We start from the raw sequence: 20,434 nt of genomic DNA, 5'->3' as shown, positions 1-20,434 counted from the left end.
ACAATTATAATAAACATATTCATCCGTTTATATGTAAATAAAAATTATAATAATAGTATATTAATCTACATTAATAGATATTAATATAATAATTGGGGGAGGGGTAAAACAACCCTGTAGGTACAAGCACCCCTTGAGGGTTGTGTACCAGGACCCAGGGGCAGTGTGTTGGAGTTGTAAGGATGCAGGCATTTCGCACCCATATAGTTACGCCATCGTCGCCGCCGCCGCCGTCGTCGTCGACAGCAGCAGTAGCAGTAGCTCTCGGCTGGCAGTGTCGTGTAAGAGCCCATGCTTGATCCACGTCTCGTGAAACAAATCGGTCCGGTACACATGGTCGTGATTTACGCACATCCGACTAGCTGATCGCCGCCGAGATTTGAACGCCTTTCCTTCGCCCGTTGGCCTGTTACCTCCGATATTTTTGAATCCACATTTGTTATTTTTTTTTCGATTTTTCGATGCCCGCCGGACGACGATGACGAAGACGACCGCATGCCGCGGTAGACTGGCGATCACGACTTGGTGGTGTTGGTGGTGTACCGCCGCTCTAATGCCGTTCGTCATTGGTAAGTGGCTATATAGTGTGATTTCGTTTCGATATCGTTTTGTGTATGAACATATAAACCATAAAGTATTATACTACAACTAATACGTACCCAACAACATATAATTTTAAATTGAACAACTGTGTTAACGTTTCGTCACGCTTGTCCGTTCGAAAGCACATAGTTCTAATGTCACCGAGTATGATATATCGTTGATATTTGTTATAATTAATTATCATACTAGCACAATATAACTTGTTAGTAATTAGTATGCTGAATATTTTGAAAGGAACTAAAGTATTGAAAGTATGAATTGTACTAATATTGTAATATATCTTTAGTCATTATACTAATTAAAAATTATTTAATTAAGACGTGATATAAATATTCATTTGAATATATACGAGGTTTTAGAGATATGTGATAATATAACATAGTAATTTTGAATATATTTAATGTATTAGGTACATCAGTATGATGATTATATTTTAACATAAGCTTATTTTGAATTAATTTCTTTTTTTCTGAAGTCATAGATATTATATACTTAATATATATTATAAATTCATAAAGATGAGGAATTCACTGAATTTTTTATTAGGTTAATACAAAAAAAAAAAAAAATTGATATTGTGGGTAGGTATTAAATAAGAATTAAATTAAACAAATCTTTTATAACTGTTTAAAATAAAAATTTAAAATAAATCAGATTTTTTTTTTATTTCTTTAATATTTTAAGCAATTTGGTAATTCCCTGGGAGTGACAATCATATAAATTTTACTCAGAAAATCATATTGTTAAATAATTTATTTTACTTTAATTGTTGTCTGTTGATACTAATATTATAGATATTATAAGTAATTGAACTATTTAAAGATAATTCTGCTAAAAATCATTCTGAACATTAACTATTATTAAAAAAATATTATTAACCTATGAATAGATAATAAATATTTTTATTTATTCAAACTAATTAATTAGGCACTGTAGTGGTTTGGCTATTAAAAATGTTAAGCGTTTAACAAAAGTATAAACTTCTTAATACTAAAGAATTTCAAAAAAATGTTTATTTTTTATTTTTGTGTATAAATTAAAAAGCAATTACAATGTAAATTATAAACAAACAAAATAAAGACAAGGTTAGTTTTCAATCAACTTAAACTCAATAAGATAACATCAATACATAATTTAAAATGTTAATCAAAGGGACTACAAATACCAAAAAACTGTTTGCTTACTAGTGTAAATTGTTACTTATTTATGTAGGCCAAAAGGTAAAAGATTATTGAATAGATTTTTTTTTTCGTGTACGTTTAACGTTAGCTATGATTTAAAGTATGTACCTATTTTTACGGAATATTTTCATAAAGTTATGGAAACATTGCATTTTTTAAGTTATTCTGTGTGTATAGTATATTCATAGTGCACATGAATTAAATTTACATTATAAATAATAATAATAATAATAATAATTCATATTGTTTTCATTTTTAATTAAACATAATAAACATATAAACGTGTATTGATAAAAAATACATATTAAACGATAAATAATAATATAATGAAATTAAAAATTAATAGTTATGGTTACATTATTATTCATTTTTGTTTAAATTAAGATATATTTATTGTAATATTTTTAATACTATTTGTTAAACAATGTGAAAAATAAATAATACTAATATTTCTATGGGAGAATTAGGCAAGTACTCTTAATTATACTAAGATCCCCACTAAAAATAAATTTTATTCTACCTTCTAATTAATTACAATTTATCAAAATAAAATTTACTTAGGTAATGTTATACTAATGATTATCATTTTCAAGTATTTTAAAATTGTTTATTATATTGTTAGACTTTATATTAAGTTGTTTTTATAGAAATAGTAATTTATTGTTGCATCCTGAATGTATACAAGTTATTATAATGGGTATTATATTATTGTATGACCATTAATATAGTTTATCTTGATGACTTAAGTCACGGGTACTTTTGAATAATAAAATGAAAAAGAACATATAAGATTAAAACCAGTAATTATATTTTCCAGTAGATAACAATTAACAAATAAGTCGAATTACATCAATTAAGTATCGGTAGGTAGCATTAAGCATGCCGCACAGTACACGAGCATTGGGAATTATATACATCGTATTAATATAATAAAAGGTAAACAAAAAAAATGTACTACTTGTGTACAATTTGCAGTAATTAGAGAAGTATTATTGCTACATAACATGTAAGTGAAAAATAGTGTAAGTCTTAACTAATTTAAATGGTATATCGGTGTGTATTATTAAGTATAATAAATCATTTTTAATGATAACTAACATTTTAATTGTCTAATACTTAAAAATTGAACGCGTGCTATATAATTATTAATCGTTTTAAATTTGTATTCACAATTATATTTAGCTATTCACTTTCAATTTATTTATTTCATACTTTAATCGTTTGAATAATATTCAATTATAGCAATGCAATAACTTACTTATAATTTTAATTTAAATGCTTTTATAAAATAATATATTAAGCCATTTGACATTTAGATATACATATAATAGGTATATAATATATTTGATATATTATTATCAATAGTAAAACAATGCATGAATTAAATAAACTTTTCAAAATCGTATGTTAGTAAATAATATAATAAATACTACATAGTACCTATAGTTTATCAATTTTAGTTTAAATTTTCAAATATTATCAATTATTAAGTATTAATGCATATTATTTTAAATAGATTGTAAGACATTTTTAACAATATTTTCAACATTGACCTAATATTTTAGCTGTACAATATAATTTAAATCGTTATTTATAATAAAATATACATGCTAATGCTTAATGCTAATTTTTTTAATTACCTATATCTAGTTATTGTATTATATATATTAATTATAAATGCACATCGCCAAGTTATTTGTATGCAGGTAGGTTTCTATCCTAATACGAAAAAAACGATATCAAACGATATTAAATAATATTGTTCTTAGAAAAAAAAAGTTTTGAATTAATTTAAGTCCGAGTTGATTCATTAATAATAAAGTACGATTATGTAGATGTATAGATATGAGGATTTTACATTAAAAATAGCCAATGGGTAGGTACGCAAATATATTGATGCTCTTTGAATTCTAAGTCCGATTTTATTGCATATATTACCTTATTTGCTATTGCAGATTATGTAAACACTAAATATACAGAATTATTTTTAAATGAATAGTGTAAATGCTATACGGTAATATAAATTGCAATGAATAATAATTCTAATATTTCAAATTAGTAAATTTATCCATATTATGGCACGTATATAAATACACGATATACCTAATTTTTTAATTTAGTGTCAACGAACCATCTTAATTTTCATAATATAATCAAAATATTGTACAAAATATTTTGTGTATTTTATTTGCAGTAAGAATACATTTTATTTGTTAAAAATTTATAAAATTTAAATTTGAATTAAATATTTATATACATGTTATGTTTATAAAATTTTTCTAAGAATATATTTAAAGTGACTATAGTTGTTGAGTACACAGTGTGGTTACCTTAAGGTATATTTAAATTTTTCTCATACAATGAATTCTTCTATTGAGTGAAATGATTATATTTCTAATATATTTTTTATTACAGAGTCGTCGTATCATGGCATTTTGATAACTTTTGCATCAACCTCATAACTTAGAACCAATGTAGTTCAGATACATGAATATGTTTAAACATTCTTTATAAACTGCGAACTTTTATATAATACACTTACTGTATAGTCATTTGAATAGGTTTAATATTTAAGAATATTTTTGGATTTAATATTTACATTTCTTTAGAAATTGCATAAATGAAAAACCTTTCAAACTGGACATAAATTATAATATATCAGCCCGTGGTTTTGACTGTTTTGAGTTTATTCAAAATGTATTTACACTTTCAAATAGGTGTACCAAAAAATATGTATTTTTATGTATCTTGATTTTTGTTTATAAAAAAACAAATTTTTTGTTCTAATTAGGTATTTGTACTAAATTTAGGTGGAGAAAAAAATAAAAATTTAAAAGAATTTCATGATGGTTAGGTTGATGTTTATTATCAGTAAATTGTCTTACTTAATAGGTAGGTAAATATTTTATAGTATGATTTGTTAATTTATACAAGCCATTATAGCTGGTAAAAACTACATATCGATGATTTAATATTCAAATATATATATATATTATATTAATGTTGGGTTTTTTTTTAAATATTTTATGAATTATAAAAATTCTTTTGTTGATAAGCAAGCTAAAGGATCGTTTCCTTTTTACTTTTCGATAAAGTATGAACATGGTATATACTTATTTTATTTTTTTCTTGTAGTTTGACATAGATATCTTATCTTTTGCTTATTCATACTACTAACGACTTCCACAATATTCCCACAATCGTTATAGTATTTTGTCATTAGCGACTTTTGTTATATCCATAGTTTTGTTCTGTATTCATCGATATAATCAAACATCAAACTTCTAAACGTTTTTGTTGTAACACTCATATAAATATAAAATATATGTAAGTTATAAGATATTTCAAAACGTAATAATGAATTGTCAACAACTGTATTTGTATATGTTTTATAAACCACTTGGCAGATTTCAAATAAAAATGAGTAACTTTCAACAAATTTTTTTTTTCTTTTTATTCATATAAATTATTGTCCTCAATAGTTTTACAAACTATATCATCTACCTTTTACCTAAATTTACTTTTTTCTTATGATTTTCAACACATATGAAAATTAAATAAATTTCTATGTATAAGTTAATCTATAACTAAAATAAACGTTTAGGTATTTGTTTATATCAATACAATATAAATGTAATTTACAATCTTGGACATATTTTTACAGAATAATAATTTTTAGTATTTTAATAATTTAAAAATGTGATATTCTCAATTACTGCAGTTTATATCAAAGGTTGTTCTGAATCATCTTTTAAATAATAGCTTTTTGTAAATATAATATAATTACCTGAGACCCACCCAAAAGAGTGACCTAACATGCGACGTCCGTAAAATATTTCTATACCCTTTTCAACATCTAAATTATGAAGCTATAATAACATATTTAGTACCAACCTAATGAAGAAAAATGTATGCATTATTTAGTATTTTATATTTAAATATTTAATCATAATCAAAAATATAAGAACAATCTTCAATCACGTATAAATACTAACAATATGCTTGACGTACTTAGATGATACATAAATTAGGATTTTAATGGACATGTATCTATTATTATAATAATATGCACTTATAAATACAAATACAAGGATTATTTTAGACTGATCGAATTTTACAATAATAAGTAATGAATTGCAATACAATAATTTACTCATACCTATTGATTATAGTTATTGACATAGTGATTTTTTTTTTATATATAGAAGATAATATTATACAATATTATTATTGTATTGTGCAGCTTGTGTAAATATTAAGATACACATTTTAGTTTTAAACACTTAATACATTGTTTTTAAGTATTCTTTGATATTTTATAAACAAACAATCCATAAATCAATATTAAAATACATTTTAAAAATATAATGTCACAAAATAATATATGGTAATAAAATGTATAATAAAATGGAATATATAATATATAAAAATATAATTATTGTTACTTAATTAACGAATTATTATTCGTTTTCAACAGTATTTTACGGAAAAAATAATTAAAAATACTTTAAACCAAATGACTACTATATTATTATGTATTGTTAATTTTTAATAGCCCATCGATGTAACATGGATGTTTGAAAAGCAATCTATGTACTAATATCTTTACTCTGGAGTATCATATAATGATATAATAAATTCCTTAGAGTAATAAAACTAATAATATAATATAATAATATTCTAAATTTTAATATAATATCAAAATTATTTAAAAATTATTCAAGTTTCCATTTACTACAGGTCTACAGATAAGAAAACACAAGTACCTATTTATTCAAGATACATGAAACGTTAAAAGGTAAATGTTTATTAGTATAACATTTTTTTCGTTGATTTTTTAGTATTATTTTTTTAACTAATTATATCTCATTTCTGGCTTTAATACACTAATAAAAATTCAATTATAACAGCAGAACATGCTGTATTATTTTTGCAGATACACGGTTATTATAAAAGTGATAGGTACTTATATAGTATGGTTGTCGCTTGATATAGCTGTTAAAAAGTCAATAAAAAAATATTTTTATATTATAGGTAATTTATATTACGTAGGTTATTTAAACATTCAAATATGCATCAAACTTTTCAACACCGTCGTAATTTTTAACTATATTCAAAAATGCAGTTTATAATTCATTGAAATCCGACAAATAGTTTAAGAGGAATTGAAATTAAAAATTGTCTCTAAACTATGGATTATTTATGGATAGAACGTTTTTGCTTCTCTCGTCCTGCCACAATTACTTTACAATTCGTATTACAGCATTGCATTCTATTCAGATAGGCATACCTTTTGTTATAAAATCTAATAATTTAGTCATAGTACGAAAATTTATTTGCATATTATTCTAGAAGACTTTTTTTGATACATATAATACAAAAAGTTGTTTATACTTTGGATATTTGATGTGAAAAAAATCTATATCTCGAGTAGTGGTGATAATTTGTAAATTACTAAAACAAGAAACAATACACAATAGTAGAATCATTTCGACAAATGACAATTATACTACTGTGTTGGCAGTATTCATTTTATATACACATATTATAAATTACACACTATATATAATACGATCATAGAATGTAACCGTTTTGGGTTACCAACTACACAATGCCGAGTTTGAAAATAATATTAAGAGAAACGTTATTTTGTCGCTAACACTAAGGTGCTGAAGATGACAGCTATTACATTTTGAGAATAACAATTTATGGGTCTTCGTCGATTTTATCCGCCAAGAAACTAAGCTTTTGGTATTACCTAAAGGCCGGCGAGACGAGTTATAGTTCTGAAAGTATATAAAATTACGTACATATTTTATTTAGTTGCCTAAATATAATCAAAAACTTGTAATATTTTTTACATTCAAGATACATAATATTTTGCTATAATTTTTTTGATTTATTTGCCAAAAATTTATTTTAAGAAAATAATTATAAATCAATTTTCCACATATATTATGGATGGTATTCATGGTATAAATTGTATTTTTTTTTAAAACGACACTATAGGTATAATTTTATAAATTTTATAATTTTTTTTAAACATTCATTTCATAAGTTTTATTGTCAAACACGGTATTTTTTCAGAGTACAGAAATACAAGTATAATTTTAGAAATGAATAAATAGGTATAATATAATTCGATATAAGAAACATTCAACGATTTTTTTTTGTAATAAAATTAAAAAATAATTTATACTAGCTACTTGGTATACCGGATCTATTATTTAAACTTGTTGAACTATAAATTTTTTGATTCTGTGAATCAGTAATGCAAATATGAGAGGAGAATTAAAAAAAAATTAATCTTTTCTACACCTAATAGTTAATATCCTAAGTAAAAAAAAAATTCAAGATTTAACAATGAAAAAAGGTGGGGAAGAAGGAAACTGCTCGACTAGGTGTCGAGTGTAACTTGTCATTGAGTAAGTCATTGTAATGTATGTGTTAAATTTAAATTCAATGATAAATCATAGCATATGATAAACGATTCTGAGCGAAGACAATCTGTCAGCCTATATTACTAAGTATACTTTATGATATATTTATATTGCTATTATGGTAATTCATTTTACTATTAGAAATACTTTAGGTTGAATTAATTTTTGTCAAAAATATTATTTTTTAAATTGTAACTGTGTGAATAAAATATAATTAAATTCTAAAGATTGAGGAATTTAACATTTCATACATTTTTAACTTAATAATAATTTGAAAATGTTTGTCGTCAAAATTTTAACTTCAAGTGCTTAAGAAAAAAATCATGCCTACATATGTTATATTTTTATATAGGTATAATAAAAACTATTATGTGCAATCTTGTATTAAATTTCAAAATGTTTGATTCAGCGAAAAATTTGTTATTGACGTTTATAGAATAAAACTAATACAAATTGAAAATGTCATCTATCTATAACATATAATAATAAATATATATGTATATATATATCAAAAATACACTATGTCTAGAAAATGCTAATTAACCGGGTAAGTGAAAATAAAGAAATCCGAATTATCTGAGCATATACAATATACACATTGATACAACTATTCAAAATTGTACAAAATGCACATTTTTGTGGTTTTTTTCTATCTTCACTAGTTTCTGCTTATATTATTTTATATCTTTATAATAATTTATTAATTAAAAATTGTGAATATTTATCATATTAAATACAAAAATTTAAGGATTAAAAGTTAATTAATATTTTTGTGTGATGTCTATTCGTTAAATAAAGAATGTAAGTATACTAAACATTGGTTTCAAATGTTAAACAAAGTATTCGTTTTTGTTTTTATAACATTGACATAATTTTTGAATAGTTTGATATTTTATAATATTTTATGTGAATCTCATTGCATTTTTCTTTTACTTAAAAATGTTGAATATTTTTACACATTCTCATTCAAAAAAAAAAAATACACCTTACTTTACCTTACCTAACCATCATTTTACATCAATCTTCGTGATTTTTTTTCTATCGACTTGATATTGAAATAATAATCAATCAATCAATCATTCTGTGCACACTTCTATTCATGATTGTACTAAACTGAAATTATTTTTTACATTTTCTTTACGTTATTTCGTACAATATTTTTACTTAACCCCGTCATATCCCATTTTTATCAACATACACTATAGTGTTTTTCTATCTATGTTTATTCCATTATTTTGTCATATTTTTTATTTGTGCTCCAGTAAACAAATTCAAAATATTAGTAGATATCGCATCATATAGTATACATTTTTATTTAACTACCTTAACACAAATGGTATAGGTGCTACACGAAGTGCGAAGTGTATGATTGTATTCTGAATAGTGTTTATGTGATTATACAATTAAAGATTCGTATGTGCTAGACGCTAGTAATGTAGTTGGGTGACTCTATGACTCAATTATTTATATTGTATATATAAAAAAAAAATAAACCGTAAAAATAGCATTACATTTGTAATATCTGAAAAACAACAAAAATATTGGATACATTCGCTATCAAAAGTATGAAATGTGTTAATTTATAAGACAAGTTACCTATGACTAACAATAAATTAATATTTTAATTATAATCTGAATTATTAGAAATTTAAACCTTATCGGTTTATATTAAAATTATTTAATTATTGAACTTTATTTTTTTTGATAAATATTTTCAGAACATACAATTTGAATATAATAAATTAACAAATTTTTTAAGAATATGAGAAGATTTCGTCATATTTACATATTTAAGAGCAGTCAATACACCCGCATTTGTTGTCTTTATATAATACAAATGCGTAATATAGCACATTTTCATTTAGTAGTTCATGTTTAGTTTTGTTAGTTTTAGTATTGAATTGTCCTATTATCAAAACTAATGATAAAGGTTACAAAATTTCCTGTGTTTTGCGGAGATGCTTTTTCGATACCAATAAGTGTAAAATAATAATTCAATTAATTCTTGTGGTAAAAATAACAAAAAATACGATAGATATAGATAAGTTTATTAGCGTAAATTCGCTATATATAGTATTTGTAAGATGGAATCAAATACATTTGAGTGTGGTGTTAATGAGAATATAATAAATAAATTCAATATTTTTTTTTTTAATCAATAATAAATTGTTAATAATAATATTATACGTATGCTCATATTATATCATCTTAACCTTATCATTGATTATATTTAGAAATGTACTTCGTGAGGGTCTTAGAATCCTAAGCCATATCTTTCTCGTGGTTTTTCAAATTAAAAATTGACTTTGTTTAACATATATTTTGTAAGAAAAAAACACTATTTGTTCATATAATATCTAAAATAATTAACAAATGATAAAGAAATAGATTTTTTTAATAAAAACTACAAATAAAATGTATTTTAGAATAAATAATGTTTTGATATAGACTTACCAATTAATATTAAATAATTTAGGAACTGTTATGTATTGACATTCGTTGTCAAACAACGTCAATAGCATTTACAGATTCTATGTAAAGTCATTATTATTATTGATATGCTATTTTATATTGTACATTTATTTCTTTATGATAACTTAATGTAGTGAACCCAATTTTCAATAAAATATATATTTATATAGATGCTTATGGACCTCCCGTTGACCATTAATCACATCAATCTAACGTATTATCCCATAGTTTGTATGCCATATAAACCTTACAACAGTATCAAAGCTCACTGAATTTATGTGATTTCTAAATTTTACACTGGCGTTGTCCTACCTGTCTATTATATGATGGATTGATAGCACAATATTTTTATAAAAAATATAAATATATATTATAGAGGAAACGTGTAGGTGTTTTAAAACCGGAACTTTTTATTTTAATTATTTAAGTAGATACCCATTAAAATATGGTGAATTAGACAAGTTAAGACAAGTTTTAGTAAACTCTACTTATGTTATATTATCTTCATTACTAAAAATATAAAATATAATTCAAAATGTGTAGATAATAGTAATTAAATAAACTAATTAGATGAAAAATATATCTTAAGCCTAAAAATACAGACAGTAACTATAAAGATAAGTCTAGAGATTCAATAGGAACCCAAATATTAGTGTATATTTTTTTAATTTGTTTTTTTTTTCAAGCCATGAGACCAAGAAGAAAGTGGTGGGTGGGAGAAAATATCAAGAATTGTAGCATAGTATTGATGTGGTGATATAAGTAAATTCAAGTGATAGTGACGTGTTATAGTTTATGTACATAGTATATGTTATGAGTTTTTACTCAACTGTCAATAGCTTAAAAATGTAGGTTTTTATGGAGAGTATGGTTAGAGAAAAATCAAAAATCGATAATTATTTTACATCTTAATATTGATTTGAAAACCTATATTGTTTTTAATTTGGTTAGTTTGACACAACAGCATAGTTGACCACCATAAACACAATTTGGACTTATAAATAACGAGTTTAATTTTAGCAAAAGTTTAGATTTTAAAATATGTTGTAACACTTGTAACAGGTGTAGTCTAGTATTTAATAACTTTTATTATTGATTTTAAATGAAGGCCCTTAAGTAATTATTTTATTTTGATTAATTTTTTTACAATCAAACAATTTAAAATCATACTTTCAGAAAAAAAAAATAAAATCAATTTAAAATAAGTTTAGAAGTTATTATGATACATTTAAAGCAAGGATTAGCTTTTTTATTTTAATTATTGTAGTATTGAATATTAAATTATTAACCCTAAATCACATAGAACCCATATTAAGAAGTATACATGCTATAATATAAATTATTCGAAGTTTACAAAAATAATAAATGTGCGAAATTATTGATAACTGCTATGCGTTTTTATTTTGTATTAACTAAAAACAGTAAAAACGTATTTATTATTATAGTTGAATAAAATATTATACGAGTAGTAAGTACAAGATTTACTGTCTACATTTTAACTTAGAACAAAGATTAGAAATATAAATTTTATAATTTTTAATATACGAATTAATTAAAGTCGAATAATAAATATAATAAATAAACAATTTTGTTTTATGTTAATATTAGTTGTGTATAGACTTTTACAATAATATTTTTAAAAAGTTTAAACTGGAAGATTTGTTTCTATTAATATTTTATATACATAAAATATAATGTATATTTAATAAAACAATAATGACATTTATAATAATACATTTTAAAACTTATAAATTATAATTAGTACCATGTCTTCTACTGCAATATGACAAATATGATTATTTGGCACAATAATATATTAATACACTAAAATATTTTAAGATTTACTTTATTTACTCTATGTCTAAATAGTAAGTACATACTATGTCAATCAAGTTACAAATATTCTAAAATATTATATTATTAACTAGGATAGTGGAAAAATAAATGTGTAATACTTATTTTCATTTAAATGAAGTAATTTTAATTTTATATTTTCAAGATAAATAGATTTTAAAAATTAACGTATAATGTATACGCATTAAAAAGAAACACCGGATATGCTGTATGAGAATTCAGACCCACATCAGAGGCATTCAAAAACAAATTACTAACGAACTTGAACTCCATAAACTAATTTTATAAAAACTAACCTAAATAAGACAATGTATAAAAATAAATATATGTTTAAATTTAATATAATTACCGACTAATAACCAGTCAATGCCTTAAACAATAATAATAAAAAACAAAATATTTCTGCATAAGAATAATATAAAAGTAAAAAATAGTAGTAATAATATTAATAATAATAATAATAATGATAATGTATTGCATATTAAGCAAGTTTTAAAAAATTCAATTATATCATTAAACAAATAAAGACATTTAAATAAACTACAAATAAAAAGTGTAGCTGAAATAGCTAAAACAAATATATTATGTATTATACATTATATTGTTAATAACGCATTATCTTTATTATGTATTTTTAGTTATTGGTCTTGAAATTTATTTTTAATTATTATTTGCATACATCTGTATAAATAAACGTGTTCATAAAATATAAAATTATACTAAATCAGTAATTTTTTTTTTTATTTTAACAATAAAATTAAAAATAAACATTAAATAACTTAAGTGTCTTTAATTTTGTTAATTCAACTAATACGTAAAATTAATTTATAAAAATGTATTCAAGGAGTTAAGTAAAGTTTTAATCAACTGAAATGTAAAAATGTGGCTTTATTGTAATAACCAAATGCTTATAAACATAAATTGTGATACAATATTGTATGATAAATATTGGTATGTTTTTGAAAACTGCAGAAATAGTTAACACAATAAAAAGAATGTTTTATAAATTTATTATAATATGCGATACATATTGCGTTGGATATAAATTCCAAAAAAAAAAAAAAAAACTATGTAATACAAAATGTATACTAACTAAATTATATATCAAAATTATAGATGTAGGTTATTAGTTTTTATTTAAAAACAAACAAACAATAAAGTTAGGCTTTAAATGTTTATGTATTATGTATGCAGGTTGTTGTATTGTTTATTTGAGTAATCATTTAAAATGTTAACTTTACATTATTATATATAATCCTTAAAGTTTTTGTACTACGTTGGCCATAATAAAACATTTTTAAATAACCAAACTTGTGTGAAAAGTTGTTAAAAAATGAAATCCAAGTTTTAAAATAGTAATTTAGAACCTACAGAATTTATTCTTAATTCAGTTAATGATATTAAGTTTTGTTTCATTCATATTAATATTATTTATATTTTAAATGAATCACATGAAAAGAAAAATTAAAAACCATCGAAGTTTAATAATAGATTCCTTGTATAAGGGTTTAGCTTACAAATATAATAAAACTTCTATTCGTATACCTTATGGATTAAACTTTAAAAATAATAATTAAATATAATTATTATTGTTTTTACAACACACAAATTGATTCGTTCGTTCAGTTAGTATCTTATTATTTTAATCTTCTAGATTTTGTTTTCAACTAAAGCTAAATATTTTCTTCTTTCTATAGAGAGATAAAGTTTTACTAAGGAAAATAATGATATTACTCCACCATTCGTGAATGAATCATTTGGGGTATATTCAAAAATATACATACCACTTTTAACCATGAAATGTATAATTGAAAATTTCACGGGTAGTTTTTCATTTTTATCACTTAATGTGAACACCACTTTCGTCGAATAACATGAAGCTTTGTATTTTTTGAAAATATAATGAACAGTGAAAGTTTCATTGTTTTGTGTTGAGTTTCGTTGCGGAAAATCTTAAATGGCCAAGGTCTGAAAATTTAAACGGGTCAAAGTTTTCGAGACGGGAAAACTTGTTTTGTGCGGTGCCTACTCTACATCTCTCCTGTATGCACTATCGTTTTAAGATCGGATTTCGAGGAGATGGGTGTATATAATACCTAGCGCCTAAAACGTTTCCGGATTGCGTTCGAATTGAACGAACATCCGCCGCCAGCTGCATGATCGTATGCAGAAACGAAAAACCCCGTGTATGTGAAGTAAGTTTATTTTGGTAATTGAATTGTACTTGTGTTTAGTGAAATGAAAACCAATGTGAAAACGATTTTCTGTTGGTAAACTTTCCGTTTTGCACAAAGTAAGACCATTGACGCGTGAAAATCATTAAAACATCGGCAAATAATACCATTCAAGTCATCGCCTCCGCACTTAAATAAAAAAAAAATTAACTTTTGGTTAGATAACACCACTATTTATTGCGTAAAATAATATTTACTGTGGTATCTGCAATAAGTAAAACCAATATTAATGTACAAGTATCTCTTAACATAACAAACCACGGACGGTTAATAGCAACTGTTATTGTATTGTTAATAAAGTACTATTATAGAATATTCAATTAATAAGTTTTTTTTATTTATTATAAATTATAAATTAAAAAATTGGAGAAATTGCGTCATACGTTTTAAGTGTACTTGGTCAATGAGTAAGTCAGTATAATAGATGTCTTAAATTTGAACTTATTAATAAATTATTAGTCTAAATATTACGAAAACTTCATTATGTATTGATATTAATAATATGAGTAATGGCAGAAAGTTCAAGTAATTAAGTCTCTCTTTTTTTTTGCTTTATGGGCCATTAAGGCCTTTTGCAGCTTCTGCTAAGTCCCTCCAACGGTCACGGTCAAAAGCAATCTCCATGTTTGCTGCAATTGATTCAAGTAAGAAAAACTTATGAGGAACTTTAAATTTTCAAGTATCATAAGAAAAAATTGAAAATTTAATGAATTTTGAACTAAAATATATTTTTATAATTTTCGTAGTTTTATGAATTTTGACTTCATTCAGTTTAAATAAAAGTAGTTATAACTTTATAAGTGTATATATTATGATTAATTAAGTGTAGTAAATGTCTATTGGTTTATTTAAATAACTATATTTAATTTTTTGGATGACATTTTATAGTATAACATTATACTATATCTTATTGCATAACATTCATCTACTTTCGTTATTTTATTTGGTTATCGTGTATGTTGCAGAGTTCTGGATTTGTTTATTTTACGGTAATATTATGAATATGTTCATAATAAAAAAAGTACCTCTTAATCTCTAATGAAAATGTATTTCTCAAAAATTGTTAATTATTATTTTTTTTTGTTTAAAATATTATTTGAAAAAAAATGTTTTGCTGAATATCTTTGATGTAGCTAGACTTTATTATTATGAGGCTTATTAACTTAATTTTAGTAAAACATAACAAAAAAGCAAGTTAACTTGCACAGTTTTAATTATAAACAATTGTGGTCCCACGTGAATTTTTAAAATTATCCTCTATTATATGTATAAAGGTATCTCAATTAACACAACAGTTTTTTACGACCTGCCTTTAAATTATGTTTTCGATAGACATTTTTATGGGGAAGACGACAGTGAAACCGGATGAGTTATTTTTAAGATAATAGTTGCAGGCTACTGCATGCTGTTATAAACTGCTAATGTGATTACAATTACTTATAGAATATATTTTTAACAACAAAAAAATCTGTTTTATTACTTAATTCCGATTACAATAATTTAACATTAGACAATCATTTTAGAATTAAAAAAATGTGTTATACACATTTATCTTTTAAGTACTTCTTAAGTATGTATTAAATTTATTTTTATTATTAAATTAACTATGTCAACATAACTGCAAGACATGGTTTGTTTCGTGGTTTGTTAGGATGATATCTTGAGGAAGAGTGTAAGCTGGTTTGGAGGTTTTTACGCTTATTTTGAAGTGTACCACTTATTAGCCTATATTTATAGCTCTTTTAGTTTTATTTAGGTAGTGAGTCGTGGAAAGTTTAAAATTGATTTGTTATCTATGTTGACAGGTAGGGTAATCTTGTGTCGCTGTGAAGTTATTTATTTCACATGAACCAGGGGGCTTTTAGTGTTATTCTCAGAAGTTTATTCTGGCGGGTTTGTGGTATCTTAATTTTTATTTGGTATGGAGTAACCTATACCAAAAACAATTTTTATATTTTTGTATATATCAGTAGAGATATAAGACATTTCATCTGTAGAGTTGAGCTGTTATCCAATAAGGAGTATGAGATTTTCATCTATGTATACTATTAATTAACTTTTTTGTTAATAAGTATTTTACTGAGTCTTCCTTGCTGTTCCATTGTGTTTCTCGTTACCTAGTTGATTTATACTATCGGTATTGTGTATTTCTCGTGTTTAATTAAAAACCACATTTAATAAAACAATTTTAAAATTTACTCGATCATTTGTCTACAAATGTTTGAGCAATAAATGGGCACTATTGAAAATTTCTAAATCAGTAACACACATGACTTTTAATCTGGTTACTTATATAAGTTATCTACGAAGTTTAAGTGCCCCGAATTAGCTAATATTACGAAGAGTGAAACAACGGGCGAACACAGACTATAACTCGGATTACTGATACAAAACGGATTCTGTTAATGGAATATAGAGAAGACAATGCAGTGGTATTTTCCGAGAAAATTACATACAATACCATAGTGGCGTGGTAAACAAATAATACGATGGCAGTAATTAAAAACTATACACTTGACATTTTAAATTAATGATGCATCATTATGAATATATTTTATAGGTATACAAATATAATATGAAATCCAAAAATTATAGACATGTTTATTGACCCGACCGTAATTTAAGGCATTAATTATTTAATTATTTAAACTAACACTATTTTTATTTTATTTTTCGACACCTTAACAATAGTAGACAACGAAATATTTCAAACAGAGCCATTTAAATTAAATATATGATACAAATTGTTTTCTAATAAAGAATTGGATAAGCTATATGTATTCCATTTTATTTGTTCTAAATTACGGTCTTTTTCGACGCAATCAAAAACTTTATAATGACACTTTTCAATAGTTGAACATCTAAGATAAGTGGGTAACATTTCTATTTTTTACAATATATATGGTATATACATATTATACTTATAGATACTAAACTAATTTCTTGAATTTAATGTCTTTGTAAAAAACCATTTAGTAAGTTTAAATGTGAATTTATTTGCTGTCAATATTATACTTGTATAATAAATTATTGTTCATTTTAGATGTCTTAATAAGAATTCTATAATTATTTTGCATTATATTTAATATTTATTCAATGTTTAGTAGTTTACGTAATAATACAAATACTTTTATTAGAGGCCTACGTAATTATTTCTACTTGAGTTTTTATTGTAATGTTTGTTACATGTGAGGTCGATGATATTTATCTATTCATTTGAAAGCAAGTTTGTTGAAAATTGATTGTTGATAACTGCATACAATTTTAAAGAAAAAATGTTTTTTTTGATTTTTCAATTTATCAATATTATAAATAATTAATAGTAACAGTTTTATTATAGTTCTACCACAAAATATACCTAAACAAAAAATTCCCCGCGAAAATATGCCTAAACTATAATATCCCACGTAAATAATATAAATGTTAAGTTATATTATAAAAGTTGTAATAAGAAGTAATAATCGAACTTTATCTAATGTGAATATGTTTTTCGTTATTTTGATAATGGTATAGTGCAGGGGTCGGCAATTAATTTATATAGCGGTCCAGATATTAAAAAAAAAAAATTTCAAGGGCCAAAAAAAACTTGAACTTAATTTTATCATTAATGTATTTATTTTTGTATTAAAAACACATTTTAAAACAAAATATTTAATATTTAATTATTTATAAAGTAATTATACATTCATACTAATAATAACAAAATTGTATACTTAAGTTTAATGAAAAAAATGACATTTATTTTCTTAAGCTAATAAACAGCAGTATACGATGGACGCTATCGTAATTTTCAAATAAATCATAAAAATAGATCGCCCGACTCGGCCCGCAGCCGCGACTGCGGCACGTTCAACAACAACACAGATAATCATAAACCGTTATTATTGTCTCAGCGCCTAATGAAATCGATTTCAATATTAGTTTAATTTTTGTTGTGAAGGGAGGGGGAGTGATACATAAGTTGCTTCGCTGAAAAAAAATACAACAAAAATCGCCACTGCTTTAACGAACGGAAAATTAAGAAAATTTTTGGTGGTCCAGTTATTTCGCTTCCGCGAGCTGGACATGGCCCGCGGGGCGCCTATTGCCGACCCCTGGTATAGTGTGTAATTTTTTAACTACAACGCGTTTCGTGAGCTAACAGTCTTAAATTAAATTAATTAACACTTTTTATAATAATTTTATATATACTATAATATTAAATATCATTTTGATATTTTTTTTAAACATTTTTTTAATTAATTTTTTTGTATTCTATAAATGTTAATAATAATTGACAATTGTATTTTAATATCTATGTAACTTTTATAAAAAGGTTTAAATTTTGAATAAATATTTACGCGGGATATTTTTGCGGCCTTGCTGGGGTAGTTTGTTTTTGCGATATTTTAACATGTCACTTTTTATTATGTAGTACATAATAATTTTTATTCAGTAAAAATAAAATATTTCAATTTTAACATGAATCTATGACGGCCTATGTCGGTTAATACTTTAAATGTTATTTCACAGAATATTTTTTTTCGTTATAGAATTTCTTATTTTTATTAGTATCTATAATTTAAAATTTTAATAAGCAATTTGCATGATGCAAATTTTCATATTTTTTTTGACAGTCCATTAACGAGATTTTATTGTATTTCTTTTAATTCATTACATATATTTTCTATTCAATAAAACTTACTGAAATGATTTTTATAAATTTTAATTGTTAAATTTAAAAAAAATATTTACGACCTTAATTGTTTCTTTATCACTGACTCGACCGTATAATTTTTATCAGAGTACTTTTACTTAATTGTGGTCATACAACAATTTTATTATATGTAAGCTTTTAAAATTTGAAAGTATGCAATATTATTATATTATATATAAGTTTACTGAAGTAGAAAACTATAATAATATATTTAGATTTTTTTTAATTTTGTATTTTATGTTTAAGTCTCAGATATTATATTTTATATAACAGAGAGTTTACGTTTTTAATAATAATAAAAAAGAAAGGTATAAATAATAATTACTTGTTTAATAAATGTTTAATCTATAATTACTCGAAGAAAAGATTTAAGTGATATAAAAAATAATTAATAAAAAGTATGTGATTGTACAATATAATTTCAGTCTAATATTATTTTATATAAAACTAAACAATCACAATGAATGAGTATTATAGATTTAAGCTTGTAAAAAGGCAAACCTTAAATTAATATTATAATACAACAATTACCTAAACGTTCACTGTTAATTGTTATAAGATAGTTTAAAAATATACGTAGAAGTATTAGTTATTTAAGGAACTAAAATATACTTGTTTTTTAAGTTTTTAATAATCATATATTTATTATTTATATGTTTTCTATAGAACAACGAATTTTTGGTCCTTTATTATTATTATTTTTAAAGTTTTTCAGATTTTTAGTAAGAGTTTTCTAAAAGTTTCCCGTGGTCTTTATGAAACTATGATGGGCATGGTAGTGATGTCATTTGAAAGTTAAGCATAAAAAGTTATTTAAACAGATTACATATCAATAAGTCTGTAATACATAAATACTAGAAAATTGAAGAGAAAAAAATAAAAGATTTATATCAATTTTTTTTCAGTTTAAAAAAAATATAAAAAATTAAATTAGGATCTCTTAATTTATTTTGC

At 23.6% G+C, this 20,434-nt stretch overlaps 1 protein-coding gene across 1 annotated transcript in view; it reads left to right on the top strand.

Annotated features, from left to right (window-relative positions):
- The first annotated feature begins 289 nt into the window (after positions 1-289).
- LOC113549087 overlaps positions 290-20,434 on the top strand; it is an 81,153-nt gene continuing 61,008 nt past the window's right edge. The window contains exon 1 of the mRNA XM_026950243.1: positions 290-569. Within this exon, the coding sequence (XP_026806044.1) occupies positions 479-569 (91 nt within the window). The 5' untranslated portion in view covers positions 290-478. The remainder of the gene's footprint in view (positions 570-20,434) is intronic.

This window comes from Rhopalosiphum maidis, chromosome 4 (genome assembly GCF_003676215.2).
Source record: "Rhopalosiphum maidis isolate BTI-1 chromosome 4, ASM367621v3, whole genome shotgun sequence".
Taxonomy (NCBI): Eukaryota; Metazoa; Arthropoda; class Insecta; order Hemiptera; family Aphididae; genus Rhopalosiphum; species Rhopalosiphum maidis.
Note: the sequence above shows the minus strand (reverse complement) of the source record. Positions and strands in the feature narration are given on the sequence as shown.